The 16,286-nt window shown below is 46.5% G+C and overlaps 1 protein-coding gene across 1 annotated transcript in view; it reads right to left on the bottom strand.

The window, feature by feature from the left end:
• Positions 1-1,187: 1,187 nt before the first annotated feature.
• LOC147673492 (unconventional myosin-Ie-like) overlaps positions 1,188-16,286 on the bottom strand; it is a 203,438-nt gene continuing 188,339 nt past the window's right edge. The window contains exons 26-28 of the mRNA XM_086947348.1: positions 5,801-5,993; positions 2,636-2,817; positions 1,188-2,282 (exon numbers count right to left, since the gene is read on the bottom strand). Coding sequence (XP_086803474.1) covers positions 2,206-2,282; positions 2,636-2,817; positions 5,801-5,993 — 452 coding nt within the window. The 3' untranslated portion in view covers positions 1,188-2,205. The remainder of the gene's footprint in view (positions 2,283-2,635; positions 2,818-5,800; positions 5,994-16,286) is intronic.

The raw sequence follows: 16,286 nt of genomic DNA, 5'->3' as shown, positions 1-16,286 counted from the left end.
TTATCTTCTCGCTGAATTTGTTATTGATCTGGAGTTTGCACCAAAACATAGCCCTGAATGTGCATATAAAACACATGTTGTTTGTATAGGGGGACAAAGAGGTAAATCTGCTTGAACAACCAAAAACAATAAAAATAAAAACACACACATTCTGGTACAGAGGTGGGCAAACACCACATCAGTGAAAGGGCTTGCCATTTGAAAGGGAAAGGAGGCGCCTGCTAGAAAGTTGAATTGATGATCATGTAAACACTGATGTTCAAGCTGTAATTAACCAGATTACAATTTTCTCCTCAAGTGCTCAATACATTTGATACTCTATTCTCTGGTTTTGGCGCAAAGTCCCCTCTTTCAGGACAATCAAAAAGGACCTGAAACACCTACTTAACCAACTTTATCTCCAAGGGTGATGACATGGATGACAATTTTAGAATGGTCGACTGCAAACATTTATATATACTACCTCATAGTATGTGTAGTTCACATTTTGTACTTCTGCCTATTGATATTTGACTATTAGGTCTGTACTATTGTTACCACGGATTTGAAATGTAATTTGGAATTTAAATTAGATCACCAAAAGCTTCTAATGGTGATATTTCTCCGCTAACTTTTTCTGCCCTACAATAATATTCATGCAACACAATTCTCATGGGTCTGGTATGTTTTATATAACACAACATATGGAATAAAATAAGTAAGTGTAGGGCACCAATATGCAAATTCCTAATCTATGTGGCAAGGCAGACAGGAAGGGGTTGTAGCTGTACCACTTGGTGCACTATCCCTTAAATGCATAAAGGGTGCAAGGAGGGAAATAGGGGAAGGTGGACTACTACCTGATCTTGGGTTTGTTGGAGCAATTTATAGAACTATTCACAAATGCGAGTAGTTTGATTAGGCTGTACACTTTACTATGGGTAAGTTTGCTAGTGTTTATATTGGGGTGAATTCAGTGAGTCATGGGGTCAGTTGGGCTATGTAAGAAATTGTTGAAGAATAAAAGATTAGCCTTTTAGGACGTACACACCGTAGAGGCGTCATTCCGGTTGAGTGTGTAAGAGAAGGATAGACTAAAGAGTGGAAGGGGACATGATGTTTCATGTTGACTGCCAATAAGACGCAGATTTAACTTCATCTCACTTGACATAAGGCTCTCCATCATTTTCTAAAAACACAACAGAGAAGTGCTTCAAGTAATTTTATTTAATACATTTGGACAACACTTGGACAAAACTTTGGTAATAAAGCATTGATCAACCAATCCGGACATGTACAATTTCACGATTTGGTTTACATCAAGTAACTAACACAAAGTGGAGGCTCACCCCTGAATTATTTACTATCCAGAAGGACCATTTGTCATTTTGGAAACACAAAGTTTAAAAACAAATCCGTTGGGACTATTTTGAAGTGTAGCCCATAGACATCAATTAAAAAAATATATAACTCTTAAAATAAATTCCACTTGTGTTAAAATTGTGAATATATCAGGTCATTGTAAAGTTTAAAAAAATAATTAAGTTACTTATACCCTCTCCCTTTTAAAAACAAAGAGTAATACATGTTTCTTATAGAGTATATATATATGATCTCTAGGAGAGATATTTTTATATTTCTGTTTGCTACAGAAAACCGCCCGATCAGCTTATCAGACAGAAGTAGTGCTGTGATCCTGGAGATTTCAAACTGTCAGAGCTAAATTCCCCCAGGCATGTGATACATGCTCAGCTCTGTGTCTCTGTAAAGAAAGGTACATCTTTCTGAAGGAGTACTCATGGTTGCAGGATCTTGTGGATTAACTTCTTTAGAAAGTCATCATATGCTTTTCCAAAGTTCCTTAATTCCACAAAATTGGATCACTTTGCTCTAGCAAAACACTTTCAAATGCTAGCAATACACCCGGCATGTGTCCCCTTCAAGTGCTTTGAGGAATGTCCAAGTCGAGGTCAAGCCAGATTATCTCTTCAAACCCTGAGAGGTACGTTGGATGCCCTGAGAAACGGAAAATGGCAGCAAGAGATTTCGTCGCAGCATATGCCCAGTTGTACCACGAAAATTGATTCCAGGGCACCAAGGATTAAAAGCAGGGTTGGGTTTTGGGACCAACTTGTCTTTATCATCTTCCTACCCAGGTCTCTCCTAAATAAGTCCCAGTACAGACTGGTAAGAGTGGGTTATTAAAGTTTCTAGGAACAGAGTTCTTCAGATTTTCTCCACATAATTCCCCGGAAACATTCCTTCTTTTCCTTGGATACGACCAAGCCACCAGCCAGAAGGGTCTGCACAAGGGAAAAATTGGATACACATTAATTATCAGGGGAGAAAAAAAATCACTGGGAAAGAGAAGAGCATGTCTTTGTTACTGCAGTGCACTTGTAACATGGTGGGACCATCATCCCTATTAAAACACTGAATTGAAACCCATAAGACACACACCCATCAGCAAAAATATAACGGGATCAACCTGCGTACTTTTTTGGTCATTGGGGGACTATCAAAAGCAATGGTACGGCCAGCGATAGACAATAAGGAACAGCAGACGTACAACTGGTGCCTACAGTGACAGAGAACACAGGACGACAACATAAGTTAATCTTTCAACGTGAAGAACGCAAACCAAGCACCACCTTACCTTCCTTTATTATATCCAACACATCATCGGCATTAAAGCTCAGCTCATCTGTGTCCTGAGCGTCGTAGGCAAAAAGAGCACGGCACTGTGGCATTCGTGGCTGAGGTTTGGGTTTTGTAGTTGGTTTTGATCTTCCACCTCCAGGCGGGGGTTTGGCCTCCTTAGAAAGCCTCCGATGCCTCCTAGGTTGTAAGAAAAGCAACCCATCAGCAGAGCATTCAGCTTTTTGGAAGGGGGCATATAAAACAAGCTGAAAGGCATGGGTATTGTGATCCACCTGCCACTTAAAATGGTTCCTAATTTACTCACCTCACAAAGTATTCACCGATGAAACACCCTTCAAAAACAGTAGCCACCTGCAGACTTCTAACCCTCGGACAGGACTTCTCTAATGGACTGCAAGGTCTCCTACCTCTTGAAAAATAAATCATTTGAGGCCAGGACATCCCTTACCAGCCAAACCACACTTTTTGTCACTGGCCACTTCTACTCACCTACTGATTTGTATTATGTCTTGGCTGTGAATTACTTATCACCTGTTCTTTTTTCAAATAGACAAGTGTCTCTTCCTGCAATCCAAAGTACAATAGAAGCCACACATTCACCTTCCTCCTTCAATGTTCCTCGGTCACATCTACGAAAGGTTCTTGTGTCCTTTAAGGTCAACGCTATTAGCATCTAAAGAGACTTCCTCAATACATTCTTACCTCCAGAACCCCAAGAGCAGCAGCGTGAACCTTGCGTCTCATCTTGCATTCCTAGCCGCAGATTCATTGAAATATGAAAAAGGGTTTTCTTACAGATCATATTTTATTGGTCAATGGCCATGGTCTCAGGAACGCACCTGTATAAGACATTTTCATCCACATGCTCCGAATAGGAGACAAAGGGATCATCATATTCAGGACCAATAGAAGTGCAAGGAGCTAACAGATGACCTATAGTAAGGCCCTCAGTACAACTATATCCACTGCCGTCAGTGACCATTCCAGCCACCAAGACATCTTCTCAATCCAAGCAAATTTACTACGGTCCACCCCTGCAATCCAATGACCTAAGCAGCTGACCACGATTACTCCTACAACCTGAGGGAATATCCCACTGATGACATCTGAAGCATTTCTATCAAGGATAAATGCTGTAAACGAAGGTTATACACCACTGACCAGACTTATTTTAAGAAATAGGGATGCACAAATGTTATGACGATCGGAAAGTAGCAAACTACAGGGAACAGCTAACAGGAAGTAGTTGAACTCAGAGAGAGAGGGTCATACATTTGGATTGTAAAATGGAAGGAGTGGAAAAATCAAACAGATTCTAGATGTGCAGAAACTAAAAAGGTCAACGCACTGCTGTGTGTATCATTTTGAACAATATGGTAAGCAACGCAGGAAAATAAGTTGTATGCAGGCCACTCTAATCATGTGATACTGCGGCCGCAACTTTTTTTCACGATTATGGATTTGGTACATGAACCATCATCTGCTGCATAATCTGCAGATTTCTAGCTCACATGGATCAAAAGTCTAAAAATGTGGCGTAGTGTTTGTGCGTAGTGGAAGGCCCTTCACAAGGTTAGTTGGTCATCTTTCAATTATTTATTTCTGCCTTTTGTGGTTAAACTGGTACTAATGAGGTGAATAAAAAGACAAAATTGTAAAGTAACCCTATCATAAAATGTGCCATATTATTTCCCTTTTCTTGACCCATACGTTAGTCACCGCTATCACATCATTTGGTGCTCACCTGCCTTATAGTTCCATTGGCCCTGGCTAGAGTAAATTCTCTACTGCAGGATTTCTTCAAGAATATAGGAAACAAGAATCAAAGACTCCAATACTCCCTTTCCTTGCTTCCTATCTTCCAACCTGTGTACATTTCCATTCAGGGGCTACAATTACTGTCAGTCAATCCCCATCCCACTCTTCACCTCCATTCCATCTCACTGTCTTCCACTCTCCCTAACTGGTCTCCTATCCAAGTATTGCCAATCGAGCTCCAGAAAACTAGGACATCAAGAAATTTGCTCTTAAACAAATAAATACAGGTGTCTGTACTTGCTACTTTTAAAAAGTAAAGGATCATTGGCATAAATCCGGTTTAGAGAATGAATAACACTTCGAATGTGCAACTTTGTAAGCTTTTTTTCTTCGAAGTCCTTTTCATCGTAAAGCAGTTCAATGAATCACTTCAAGCTACCTCCGTTATTGACACCCAAGTGTGAGGCACACTCTGGTCACTCTTGCATTCAAAGGCTTTACACATGAAAATGCACATTAAGTTCGTGTTATTTGCATTTTTGGAGACACCAGCTACATTCCACATTTCTATGCCACTTAAAATGGTATTCACAAGAAACAGTCACACAGATTAACACCAAATCTTTTTTTACACTGAAAGATATTTCCTTTTTATAAGACATATAAAAACCTTCATTAAAAAAAAAAAAAACGTTTGCATCATGTCCCTCGCCTTTGCCCCAAAGTTCTCCAGTGCTCAACTTTAGAATCACTATGTCTACCAACAGCTTACAGTTCAGAATATACTTCCAAGGAACACTTGGACAACGCCTGGCGATTGGTGTAGATTATTACCAATTATAATTTATCTCAGTATGTGATCTCCAAGTAGTTCACAGACCAAACAATGTATTCTTATCCAATCATGTGTCTAATGCATTCATTACCATGTTTCCACTAAACCCAATGTTAGGAGCAGAAATGTATCCCAACTGTGAGAAAGGCAAGTTAACAAAATAAAGTTGTGGTTAAACTGAGAGTTAGCACCACCACAGTCTCCCCCTTTTTTGGCCACAATTCTCCTTCACTTTGACATTAATCCGTGCCCCAGGTCTCCAATTTTTACTATGGCAAGCCAGACCCAACCCCACCAATCTCATTTCTTGGACACTCATTTTTTTTCCAATGGCCTCCTAAATACGCCTAACAAACCATTCCTAGGTTTCAAACCCTTTACAGTGTCCACCGCCGTCTTCATGGCCAGATTCCACTGGACTGACGCAAAGAGAAATTTTGTCATAAGGGGTAATAGGTGGTAATAGAAAATAGAGTTTAGTGGTCGGGAGCAGGAGAAGAGAAAGGAGGCCAGCTTAAGCTACTGCCATACTACCATGTGCTTATAATATGAATATTCGACACTCACCCGGCCACACCTTGGTCCGGCACACTCATAAAGTCCATGTTGATTTGGTCTTGAGGGGCCTTTTTCCTTGGACTGTTTCCTTGCCGGGGCAATGATGGCTGGTCCATGCTGCTCTGTCGTTTAATTAACGACAGTCTCTGTCCCGCCTGTAGCTTAGTGTTCGGCCTGGTGCCGGTGCCATTTCTCCGCGTTCCTACCAGAAAATTAAGAAGACAAATACTATTTTAAACATCAAATGCAAATCACTTCTAAAATGGGGGTGGGGAAGAAATGCGTTACTTACCTGTAACAGCAGTTATCCAGTATTGGTGTCTTTCATAGATTCACATGCCTGAATCATTCCCCGTCGTCGAGACGGGAGCCTCCGGTAAATAAAAAAGTAATGTCCATAGACATACATGGAGAGAAAGGGTCCAAGGGTCTCCCCTTAGTAGCCTTTCCTTGTCCTTATGTAAAAAGGACCAAACTGACATAGTCAGCCAATCAGCTCCGACCTCCCTCTAGAACCTTCCTGGGAGGAGCCTCAGTCCCTCAGATTTTCGTACGCACCCAGCTAGGTTTGGCGTAGTATAGTTCCGAGAGGGAAGTGAGTCCTTCCAGGGGAGGCGGGAGGGTTGCATGTGAATCTATGAAAGACACCAATACTGGATAACTGCTGTTACAGGTAAGTAACGCATTTCTTATCCAGTATTAGGGGTGTCTTTCATAGATTCACATGCCTGAATCAGAGTAGCTAGCAATCATAGTAGCACATTAGTAAAACAGAGTTGCTCTGCCGTCATAGTAGATAATGCATATAATATCATACAATATAGAGACAGCTTAGACATAATCTCATCAGAGCAATAATGTGCATACCTGGAAGGCGGGATGTAGGAAGGCTCACCTTACTGAAAGAGATGGCGAAGCACCGCCTGGCCCACTGCCGCATCCTTCTGGAGTTCGATATCCAGGCAGTAGTGTCTGGAGAAAGTATGCGGTGACTTCCAAGTTGCCGCTCTGCAGATGTCCAGGATCGGCACTCCAGCAAACAGTGCTTCCGACGTAGACATCGCTCTGGTTGAGTGAGCCAGAACACGGTCATTCAAAGGCCGGCCGGCCTTTTCGTGGCAGAAGGAAATCGCAGAGGAGATCCATCTGGAGATGCTTTGCTTCGTGAGGGGTAGGCCCATTCGTGGCCTGCTGTATGCCACGAACAGCTGTGAGGATTTCCTGAGATCCTTAGTCTTGTCCAGGTAGAACTTCAGGCACCTCATAAGGTCCAAAGAATGCAGCGACCTTTCCGCTGCTGTGGAAGGGTTGGCGAAGAATGACCTAAGGACCAATGGTTCGTTGAGATGGAAGTCCGAAGGTACCTTTGGAATGAACTTAGGGTTTGGTCGCAGTATCACCCTATCATGTCTGAATTGTAGATATGGTTCTTGAATGGACAAGGCTTGCAGCTCGCTAACCCTTCTGGCCGAAGTTAGAGCGAGCAAGAGCGCTGTTTTCCATGAGAGGTGTTGAAGCGATGCCCTGTGAATGGGTTCAAACGGGTGACGCATGAGCTGGTTGAGTACCAGGTTAAGCTGCCATGTGGGAGGTACTTTTCGAGGCCTCGGGAAGGATCTGTATAGTCCTTTGAGGAATTGCTTGACTAGCCGACTAGACCACAGAGAAGGTCCTGTGACCGTTCTGGTGAATCTCGAGATTGCTGCCAGGTGAACTTTGATGGACGCATGCGCCAGTCCCGACTGGGCCAAATGCAAGAGGTATGGTAATATCTGTTCCGGTGTGATGGTGAGTGGCCGTAAGCCCTGGTCTGAGCACCATATGCAGAACCTCTTCCATTTGAGACAGTAGGTCTTGTTCGTACTGTCTGCTCTTGCTTTGGCTAGCACATCCCTGCAGTCTTGTGGGATATTTAGGCTACCGAACTCTCTGTGCTCAGGAGCCAGGCTGATAATTTGAGCGATTGGAGGTTCGGGTGTTGCACTTGCCCGTTGGACATCGTCAGTAGGGCTGGGTGTTGGTTCAGGCGAATCGGTGATTTGATGGAGAGTCGAAGCAGATCCGAGAACCAGTGTTGCCTCGGCCAGGACGGGGCAATCAGGATCAGGGTGCACGGTTCCGCTTTCATCTTTCTGAGGAGCCGTGGAATCATCGGGAATGGAGGAAAGGCGTATGCAAAGACGCTGTACCATCCGATGGAGAACGCATTTCCTAGTGATCCTGGTTGGGGATGCCAACTTGCGTAGCACGGGCATTTGGCGTTCCTCTTGGTGGCAAAGAGGTCGATGTTTGGGACTCCCCAAAGAGAGAAGATGTGAGTGAGGGCGCTGTCCGATAGTTCCCACTCGTGGGAGAGGGACTTTTGCCTGCTCAGGGCGTCCGCGATGGTATTGTCCTTTCCCGGGACATATTCCGCTTTGAGTTGGATTTCGTGTAGCACCAGCCAGTTCCAGATCGTCTGTGATTCGCGTGAGAGCGAGAGTGAATGCGTTCCCCCTTGTTTGTTTAGATAGTGCATCGTCGTGGTGTTGTCCGTCCTGACGAGCACTGGGGATTTCCGGATGCGGGGTAGGAAGGCTTGTAGAGCCAGAAACACTGCTCTCAGCTCCAAGAGGTTTATATGGAGTGATTGCTCTTGAGAGTTCCATTTGCCGCTGATCTGTAGGTCCTGGAGCACCGCGCCCCATCCCTCTAGGGAGGCGTCTGTTGTTATCACCAGCGGTGAGGCTGGGAGGAGAAACGGTAAGCCCACTGTCAGATTTTGGCGACGTGTCCACCATTGTAGAGCTTTTGAAATTTTCGGTGTGATCCGAAGGATGTCTTCGAATGAGCCAGTGCTTTGGGTCCATTGGCTCGCGAGTGCCTCCTGCAAGGGCCGCATTCTGAGCCTGCAGTGCGGGATGAGGAGTATGCAGGAAGACATCATCCCCAGGAGGGAGGTGTAAGTCCGAACTTTCAGATGCTTTGTCTTTGCCACAGCCGTGGCCAGAGATAAGATCTTGTCTGCCCTTTCTTTTGAGGGGAAGGCTTTCGTGCACCCTGTGTCCAACATGGCCCCTAGGAAGGTAATTTTTGTTGCGGGGACCATGCATGATTTCTTGAGATTGAGCGTCAATCCCAGATTTTGAAAGAGATTGGTGCAGGCGTTGGAGGACGTGACCGCGTCCCCAGGTGAGGGTGCTTTCACCAGCCAGTCGTCTAAGTAGGGGAAGATCTGGTGGCCCAGTTGGCGCAGGAAGGCTGCCACTGGCGCAAGGCATTTCGTAAATATGCGCGGCGCGGACTTGAGGCCGAACGGCAGGACTTTGAACTGATAGTGACGGCCCGCCACCTCGAATCTTAGGAATTTCCGGTGATTTTTGAGGATAGGGATGTGGTAGTATGCATCCTGGAGATCCAGTGACACCATGAAATCTCCTTTCTCTAGAATGCCCAGGATTTCCTGAATCGTCACCATTCTGAACGATTGGCTCCGCAGGAAGGTGTTGAGTCCCCGGAGATCCAGGATGGGTCTCCACTGGTTTTCTTTTTGTTGTACAAGAAAGAAGTGGGAGTAAAATCCTTTCCCCTTCGAGGATGCCGGAACCCTTTCGATTGCTCCTTTTTGTAGCATTGTCTAAAGTTCCTTCAGAAGCAGGCGTGGATGTTTGTGTGTCCGTCTGCGTGGAGGGGTATTGGGAGGGATGGAGGTGAATTCGAGAGAGTGGCCAAATCGAATAATTTGAAGAACCCACCGGTCCGTGGTGATGTACTGCCAATTGTGAAGGAAATGGGTCAGCTTTCCTCCAATTTGAAAGGATGGAGATGGTGTTTGGACTGGCTGGAGTAGGCGGTCACTGGCGGCCGCCAGCGCCCCTCTTGGTATTTTTACCTCTGTAGGGCGATCTTCCGAATGAAGATTGTCGGCCCTGCTGTTGTTTGTTTTGGTACTGGCCTTTGTGATTGTACGAGAACGAGGACGAGGACCTGTTTTGATATGAGCCTCGATAGGAGGACTGACCTCTGGGCCTGTTGCCCCGAAAGGACTGGTTTCTAGACTGTAGAGAGCCCAGTGCCCTTGCCGTGTCTGTGTCCTTCTTAATGGCCTGTAGAGCCTCGTCGACCTTTACTCCAAACAGGTGTTGGCCGTCGAAGGGCATGTCTAGAACCTTTGCCTGAACTTCTTGGCGGAATGAAGTCGCTTTGAGCCATCCCTGGCGTCTCAGTACGGCAGCTCCCGCAAGTTGACGGAAGCCTGTCATGGCTGCGTCGATAGCACAGTCTATGAGTTCTGCTGCAGAAGATTGACCCTCAACGAGGAGCGCTTTCACCTCACCCTGGACGTCATCAGGTAGTTCCTTTACGTAAGGGGCAATGTCCTCCCACAGCTGGCGATTGTAACGCCCCAGCAAGGCAATGGAGTTGGCCACCTTGATGGACATGGCCGATGTGGATGTGAAACCTTTACCAATCGTGTCCAGTTTCCTGCCCTCTTTGTCCGGGGGAGCTGACAGTGGTGAGGAAGGGTTGCGGGAGTTTTTCTGGGCCGCCTGCGTCACTACCGAGTCCGGTTTGGGGTGACCATTAAGGCAAGCCGCTGCAGTGAGTGGTGCCCTGTATTTCTTATCAAGGCGTGGGACCACCGCTGGCACAGAAGCAGGAGTTAGCATTAGCTTCTTTCCCTGTTCCCACAAAAATTCTATGATCGGAACAGCTTTTGCAGATTTTTGAGGCTGTTCCTTAAAGTCGTGTAGGAAACAGTCCGTTTCCGTGGATTCCACCACCATGTGGAATCTCTTCGCCGCTCTCTCCACCAGCTTGTGGAAGCCCGCAATGTCCACCGGTGGGGAGTCCGCTTGGCGTGGTTGTGGTGAAGCTGGGGTTGATGTAATATATTCGTCCTCATCATCCTGGTCCGAGTGGTCTGAGTGAACCTCCTGGACCTCCCCTTCCTCCAGTTCTTCCTCTTCCTCTTCTTCGTCCGAAGAAACCACCACTTGAGGTTGGACTTCTTGGTGGGTTTGATGGTGAGGATGAGGGCGTTCCGGTGCGGACACCTGTACTTGAGCTGGAGGTGTCTGATCTCCCTTGTCCCCTGGTGCGGGACTCTCAGGCGCTTGACCGCCTCTGCTAGGCTCCGGAAAGCGTTGCTTGTAGTCTTGCACAAGAAGTTTTAAGTCATCCACCAGGGCCGCTGGTAAGCATATCATGGGGGTGACTTCTGTGCGGACACTGGCTTGGACGGAGTGTTCCTGATAGGTGAATTCCTCCTGTTCCTCATCAGTGCTTTGGCATTTTATGTGAAGGTCTGAGACTGAAGTAGCGGGATCCAGATGGTCATCCTCTTCGGATTCCTCGCTTTGGAAAATTTCTTGAGGTGGTTGCTTTTCCACCTTGCTAGGAGACGTTGTTTCCGGGGTAATTATTGGCTTGCCCGGTTTGCCAGTCTGAATGGTAGAGCTTGTAGTCGTCGAGGGGACCGTCGACGGTGGTAGCATCATGGACGGTGCCTCCACCAGTCTTGATTTTTTCCATGGTTCATTCGACGACGAATCGCCCGTCGACGGTGTCGTCGTCGAGTCCGTCGACGGAGCCTTTGGTGTCGTCGTCGACGGGGTCGTCGTCGACGGTGTCTTCGTCGACGATGTCTTCGCCGACGGGGTCTTCGCCGACGGGGTCTTCATCGACGGGGTCGTCGCCGACGAGCCTCTCGTCGACGGGGTCGTCAACGAGGTCTTCGTCGACGGAGGGGTGGACGAAGGGATCTTGGTCGTCGACGACTGCGAAGTCGTCGTCTTCACCGACGGTGCCTTCGTAGACGATGGTCTCGTCGACGAGTCTCTCGTCGACACTCTCGTCGTCGCCGGTTTTGACGACGATGGGCTCGTCGCTGGTGACGGCGTCGTCGACGGTGCAGTCTTCGTTGTCGACATGGTCTTTGTCGTCGACGACGATGATGTCAGGAGAATAATTGAAGAAACAGGCCTACCTGAAGATGAGGAGGAAGTAGTCATCGTCGTCGAAGCTGAGGGCGACGATGCTGATGTGGTAGACACTGTGGTTTTGACTGAAGTAGTCCTCTGGCTTTGTCTAGAGGACGGAGCAGGCATTTTGAAGGTTTTATCCTCCTTAGCAGACACTGAGGATGACGCAGATCTCGCCTCTGAAGACTTTTTGTGGGTCTTCGTAGGAGGAGTGTCTGAGGGGCCCGGGGAAGCGTCCCTTGGCCTCTTGTTTGAGACAGCAGAAGTTCTGGAAACGCTGCTCACAGAGGACTCCAGATTGTCCCTGTTCTTAAGCCTGTCCAACCAGATCAGAAGGCGACCTTCTCTGTCTCTCACAGTCTTTTTTGGAAAAGACAGACAGATTGTGCATTTCTCCGAATTATGATCCGGGTAAAGGCAATACAGGCACAGGTCGTGCCTATCATCCACATGTATCCTTTTCTTGCTGCAGGAAGAGCAGGCCTTGAACAGGGCTTTCTTCCCCGAGTCAGACATGGAAAAGGCAGTATAAACACACACTTACTTCAGGGATAGTGTGTTGAAGAAGTCCTTGAAGAGTTTTTAGGTTCAGAGAACACTTCCAAGAGAGTTTGTTGAATTTAGAATAATCCTGAGGAGAGCTCAGGCAGGAGACTCCCTAGCACAACGTGCGGTAGAAAATCTGAGGGACTGAGGCTCCTCCCAGGAAGGTTCTAGAGGGAGGTCGGAGCTGATTGGCTGACTATGTCAGTTTGGTCCTTTTTACATAAGGACAAGGAAAGGCTACTAAGGGGAGACCCTTGGACCCTTTCTCTCCATGTATGTCTATGGACATTACTTTTTTATTTACCGGAGGCTCCCGTCTCGACGACGGGGAATGATTCAGGCATGTAAATCTATGAAAGACACCCCTAATACTGGATAAGGCACACAAGGGGAAGAGGGTCACAGCCAGTTGTATAATTATAGATAAAGTAGCCCATCCCATTAATACTCATTCATCAGTCTATATCTAAAAGGGCTGAACACAGGAATCGGACCTCAAATTGACAGGTAAAAGGTGCACCCGTATTAATCTCACCCGAAGACCACCAGAGGACCAGCGACTCTCCCCCTAACCACATCCCCCCCTGAACATATATGCACAAACTCAGCAGGCTAAAAGTAAGGTGGTTGACGAAGCAAAAGACAAATTTCATGCGGATTGGTGAAACTGCATTACAGTTATAACCATAGCAAACAAGCATTTGCAATGTAATAGGTCTCGCATTAGGAAAGTTTGAGCAATTGGTATTGTAAATGACACATTTATTTATGTGTTGGTTCTGAAAATAGCGAAATTAATGGCTTTGTCATTTAAAATGCCAATAGTTATAACTTTCGCAAATGTGACAATTATAGCATTTGTAATGCAATATGTGTTGTATTTACGTGACTTACATGTATTGCTATTACAAATAACAATGGCTTTTAATTTTTTTAAATTAATACTTAAATAAAAGTTATTGTAATTTATAATGGCAATAGCTTAAACTTCTGTAAATAACTTTTGGGAAGATTATGTTCAGTGTATTTTATTGTGACGAAAATCCAAGAACAGAAGTGAAATATTAACATCTTTTTGTGACATTTGTAATAAAGCTTGAAACATTGAGAGAACATATTTGAACCAGTGATGCTGTGGTGATGCAGAGTGATGCTGTGGTGATGCAGAGTGATGCTGCGGGGGCCCAGAGTGATGCTGCGGGGGCCCAGAGTGATGCTGCGGGGGCCCAGAGTGATGCTGCGGGGGCCCAGAGTGATGCTGCGGGGGCCCAGAGTGATGCTGCGGGGGCCCAGAGTGATGCTGCGGGGGCCCAGAGTGATGCTGCGGGGGCCCAGAGTGATGCTGCGGGGGCCCAGAGTGATGCTGCGGGGACCCTGAGTGATGCTGCGGGGACCCTGAGTGATGCTGCGGGGACCCTGAGTGATGCTGCGGGGACCCCGAGTGATGCTGCGGGGACCCTGAGTGATGCTGCGGGGACCCTGAGTGATGCTGCGGGGACCCTGAGTGATGCGGTGGTGGCCCTGAGCGATATTGTGTGCCGAGTGATGCTGTGGTGTTGCCGAGTGATGCTGTGGTGGCCCGGAGCGATGTTGTGCTGAGTAATGCTGTGGTGGTGCTGAGTGATACTGTGGTGGTGCCGAGTGGTGCTGCTGAGTGGTGCTGTGGTGGTGCTGAGTGGTGCTGTGGTGGTGCTGAGTGATGCTGTGGTGGTGCTGAGTGATGCTGTGGTGGTGCAGAGTGATGCGGTGGCCAGCTTTCTAGATCCCGATGTTTTTTAGTGCCATGGAGTTCCCAGAGATGCAGAGTAACTCAGCGGCCAACTAATGTGAAATGTGAGTCCTTTATCTCTCACTCCTTCCCCGCCATGACATGTAGTGCACTCTGTGCCTCAATACAGTATGACAGCGTCACCCTGCTCACTCAGGCACAACACCAAAACCCTTTCCACGCAGGCCACAAGTCATGGAAGTACAACACCTTTTCAACTAAGAATAACTACGAGTTGTAGTGTGCTACCCGTCTGACAAAGTGCTTTGCAGCCTAGCAAGAGGTATGAAGCGCTGTACGAATGCAATTACAATTCCAACGTATGAGACTGAATTAACAACAGCATCACTCATGGACCAGACTGATTACCGAACACTGGAAAATGTAGCAAATAACTGTAACGTCCATACAAAATGCACCCCACAGATTGGTCGGTCTCTTGAAACCATGTCAGAACAAGACTTCTAAAGTGCCGAAACGAGCCGGACGCCCATAGACAACATGACACGACTCACCTCATCTGATCCCTTCGGGCACATTTCTCTCAGATAATATTGAACGCCTCCTCCGCGAAGCTCTCAAGCGGTAATAAACCCTTTTTAAAAAGTTACGGTTCGCAGTAAAAATCGGCTTTGGGAGAGAGCTAAATGCCAACAATAATGCCCCAAAATAAAGCACTCTTTCTCTAAGCCAAGTGTAAGCAATGTTCCCTCTGTCATTCTATTGCACAGGCTTGGAGCAGGAGACGCCTCTCACCAACACGTCTGTAAACATAACCAAGAGCACGCCTGTCCGAGACGCTACTCACAAGCGCGTGCTCAGAGCGGCGTCAGCACAGGATGCGCTCTTAGGAGGCACTGATCGCCGAGTAGATTAGAGCAAGGAACAGAAGTTTTCCCAGGAAATGTAGGTTCCGAACAAGATTTACACAAACGTGTTAAAAGGTGGTTGTCAGTGAAGGTCATCAGTTGCGAAAGATCGTGCTTGCAAAGGATGGTTACCACATTTCTGCCAGTCCTTTGCAGAGAGAGCGAACAGACGCCTGGAGTTTAGGAGAACAGGTCTAGTGTTTCAGTCTCGATCAAAGTCCATTTGAGAATCAGTTGGGCTTTGTTTCCGGGTACAGGGTTTCAAGTAAAATCTTCACACTTTTGAAGTAAAGAATTTCGAAAACAAACATTGATGCTTTAAGACACGTGATGAAATAGTAACAAAGAATTCTGTGAAATGTGGGCAAATCACAAGTAGAATATTTTGTAACAGATATTAAAGGCTTTTTTTGGAGCTCAGTGCTAGCTGAGCTCAAGAAAAGCCAGGTTAAGTTGGGAGCCAAGCATGAGAAAGTGGCTTACCTCAGTAGAATGAACACATTGGTATCCGCATAAAACAACAAGCACAAAATCACTGTTGCGGGCGGGGCGAAACCAGGAAGTAAGGCATCCTTGCCCGTGACATGAGCAGTACCTGTGACACGGTCGGAAGAGGCCGGTGTTGCTTGTTGATGCAGGGCTCCCATTGAGGGAGAGCCCTGCGGTAGCAGTGGAAATCAAGAGAAGTACCGGGTCCCAGGAGGGGGCCCGGGTGAAAGTAGAGGCGGGGTGTTTTTCGGCGGCGTAGCATCGCCCAGCAGCCCGGTGAGTGGGGCGCGCCAGTGCATGGAAAGTGAAAGTGCTTTCAATGGCTTAAAGGGAGACAGATATGCACGCGTCCACATATCCAGTCTGATCTGGTCTGCAGCCTGCGCGTGCCCTAGATCGGCCTGCAGCGTGCGCATCTCCTGTCCCCATTTAAGCCCTTGAAAGCATAGCCGCTGACTATAGGTCTCGCTGCGACAGGGCTTCGCCCTGCGTTGCAGGTGCGAGACCTAAAAAGGAATTTTCAATGAAAACTGATACTTACCTGTAGCTATATAGTTGTAGCAAACTGTAATATATATATATTTATATATATATATATATATATATATATATTCACACACACACACACACACACACTTATATATTTGATTTATTTAAGCTTTATTCGACAGAAAGGTCATAAAAGCTATAAATAAAATACATTGTTTTCCTTTAAAAGATAATACAAATATGCAGCATTTTCCATTTACATTAGCAATGATACAGCAAAGTGATCAGTGGAGCCATTAGTGCAGTAATGCATATATCCTTTTCAAGTTATTAAAAAAAAAACGGAACAATTAAAAATACACACATAGATA

Source organism: Lissotriton vulgaris, chromosome 12 (genome assembly GCF_964263255.1).
Source record: "Lissotriton vulgaris chromosome 12, aLisVul1.2, whole genome shotgun sequence".
Lineage (NCBI taxonomy): Eukaryota > Metazoa > Chordata > Amphibia > Caudata > Salamandridae > Lissotriton > Lissotriton vulgaris.
This window is presented reverse-complemented; position numbering and strand designations above follow the sequence as displayed.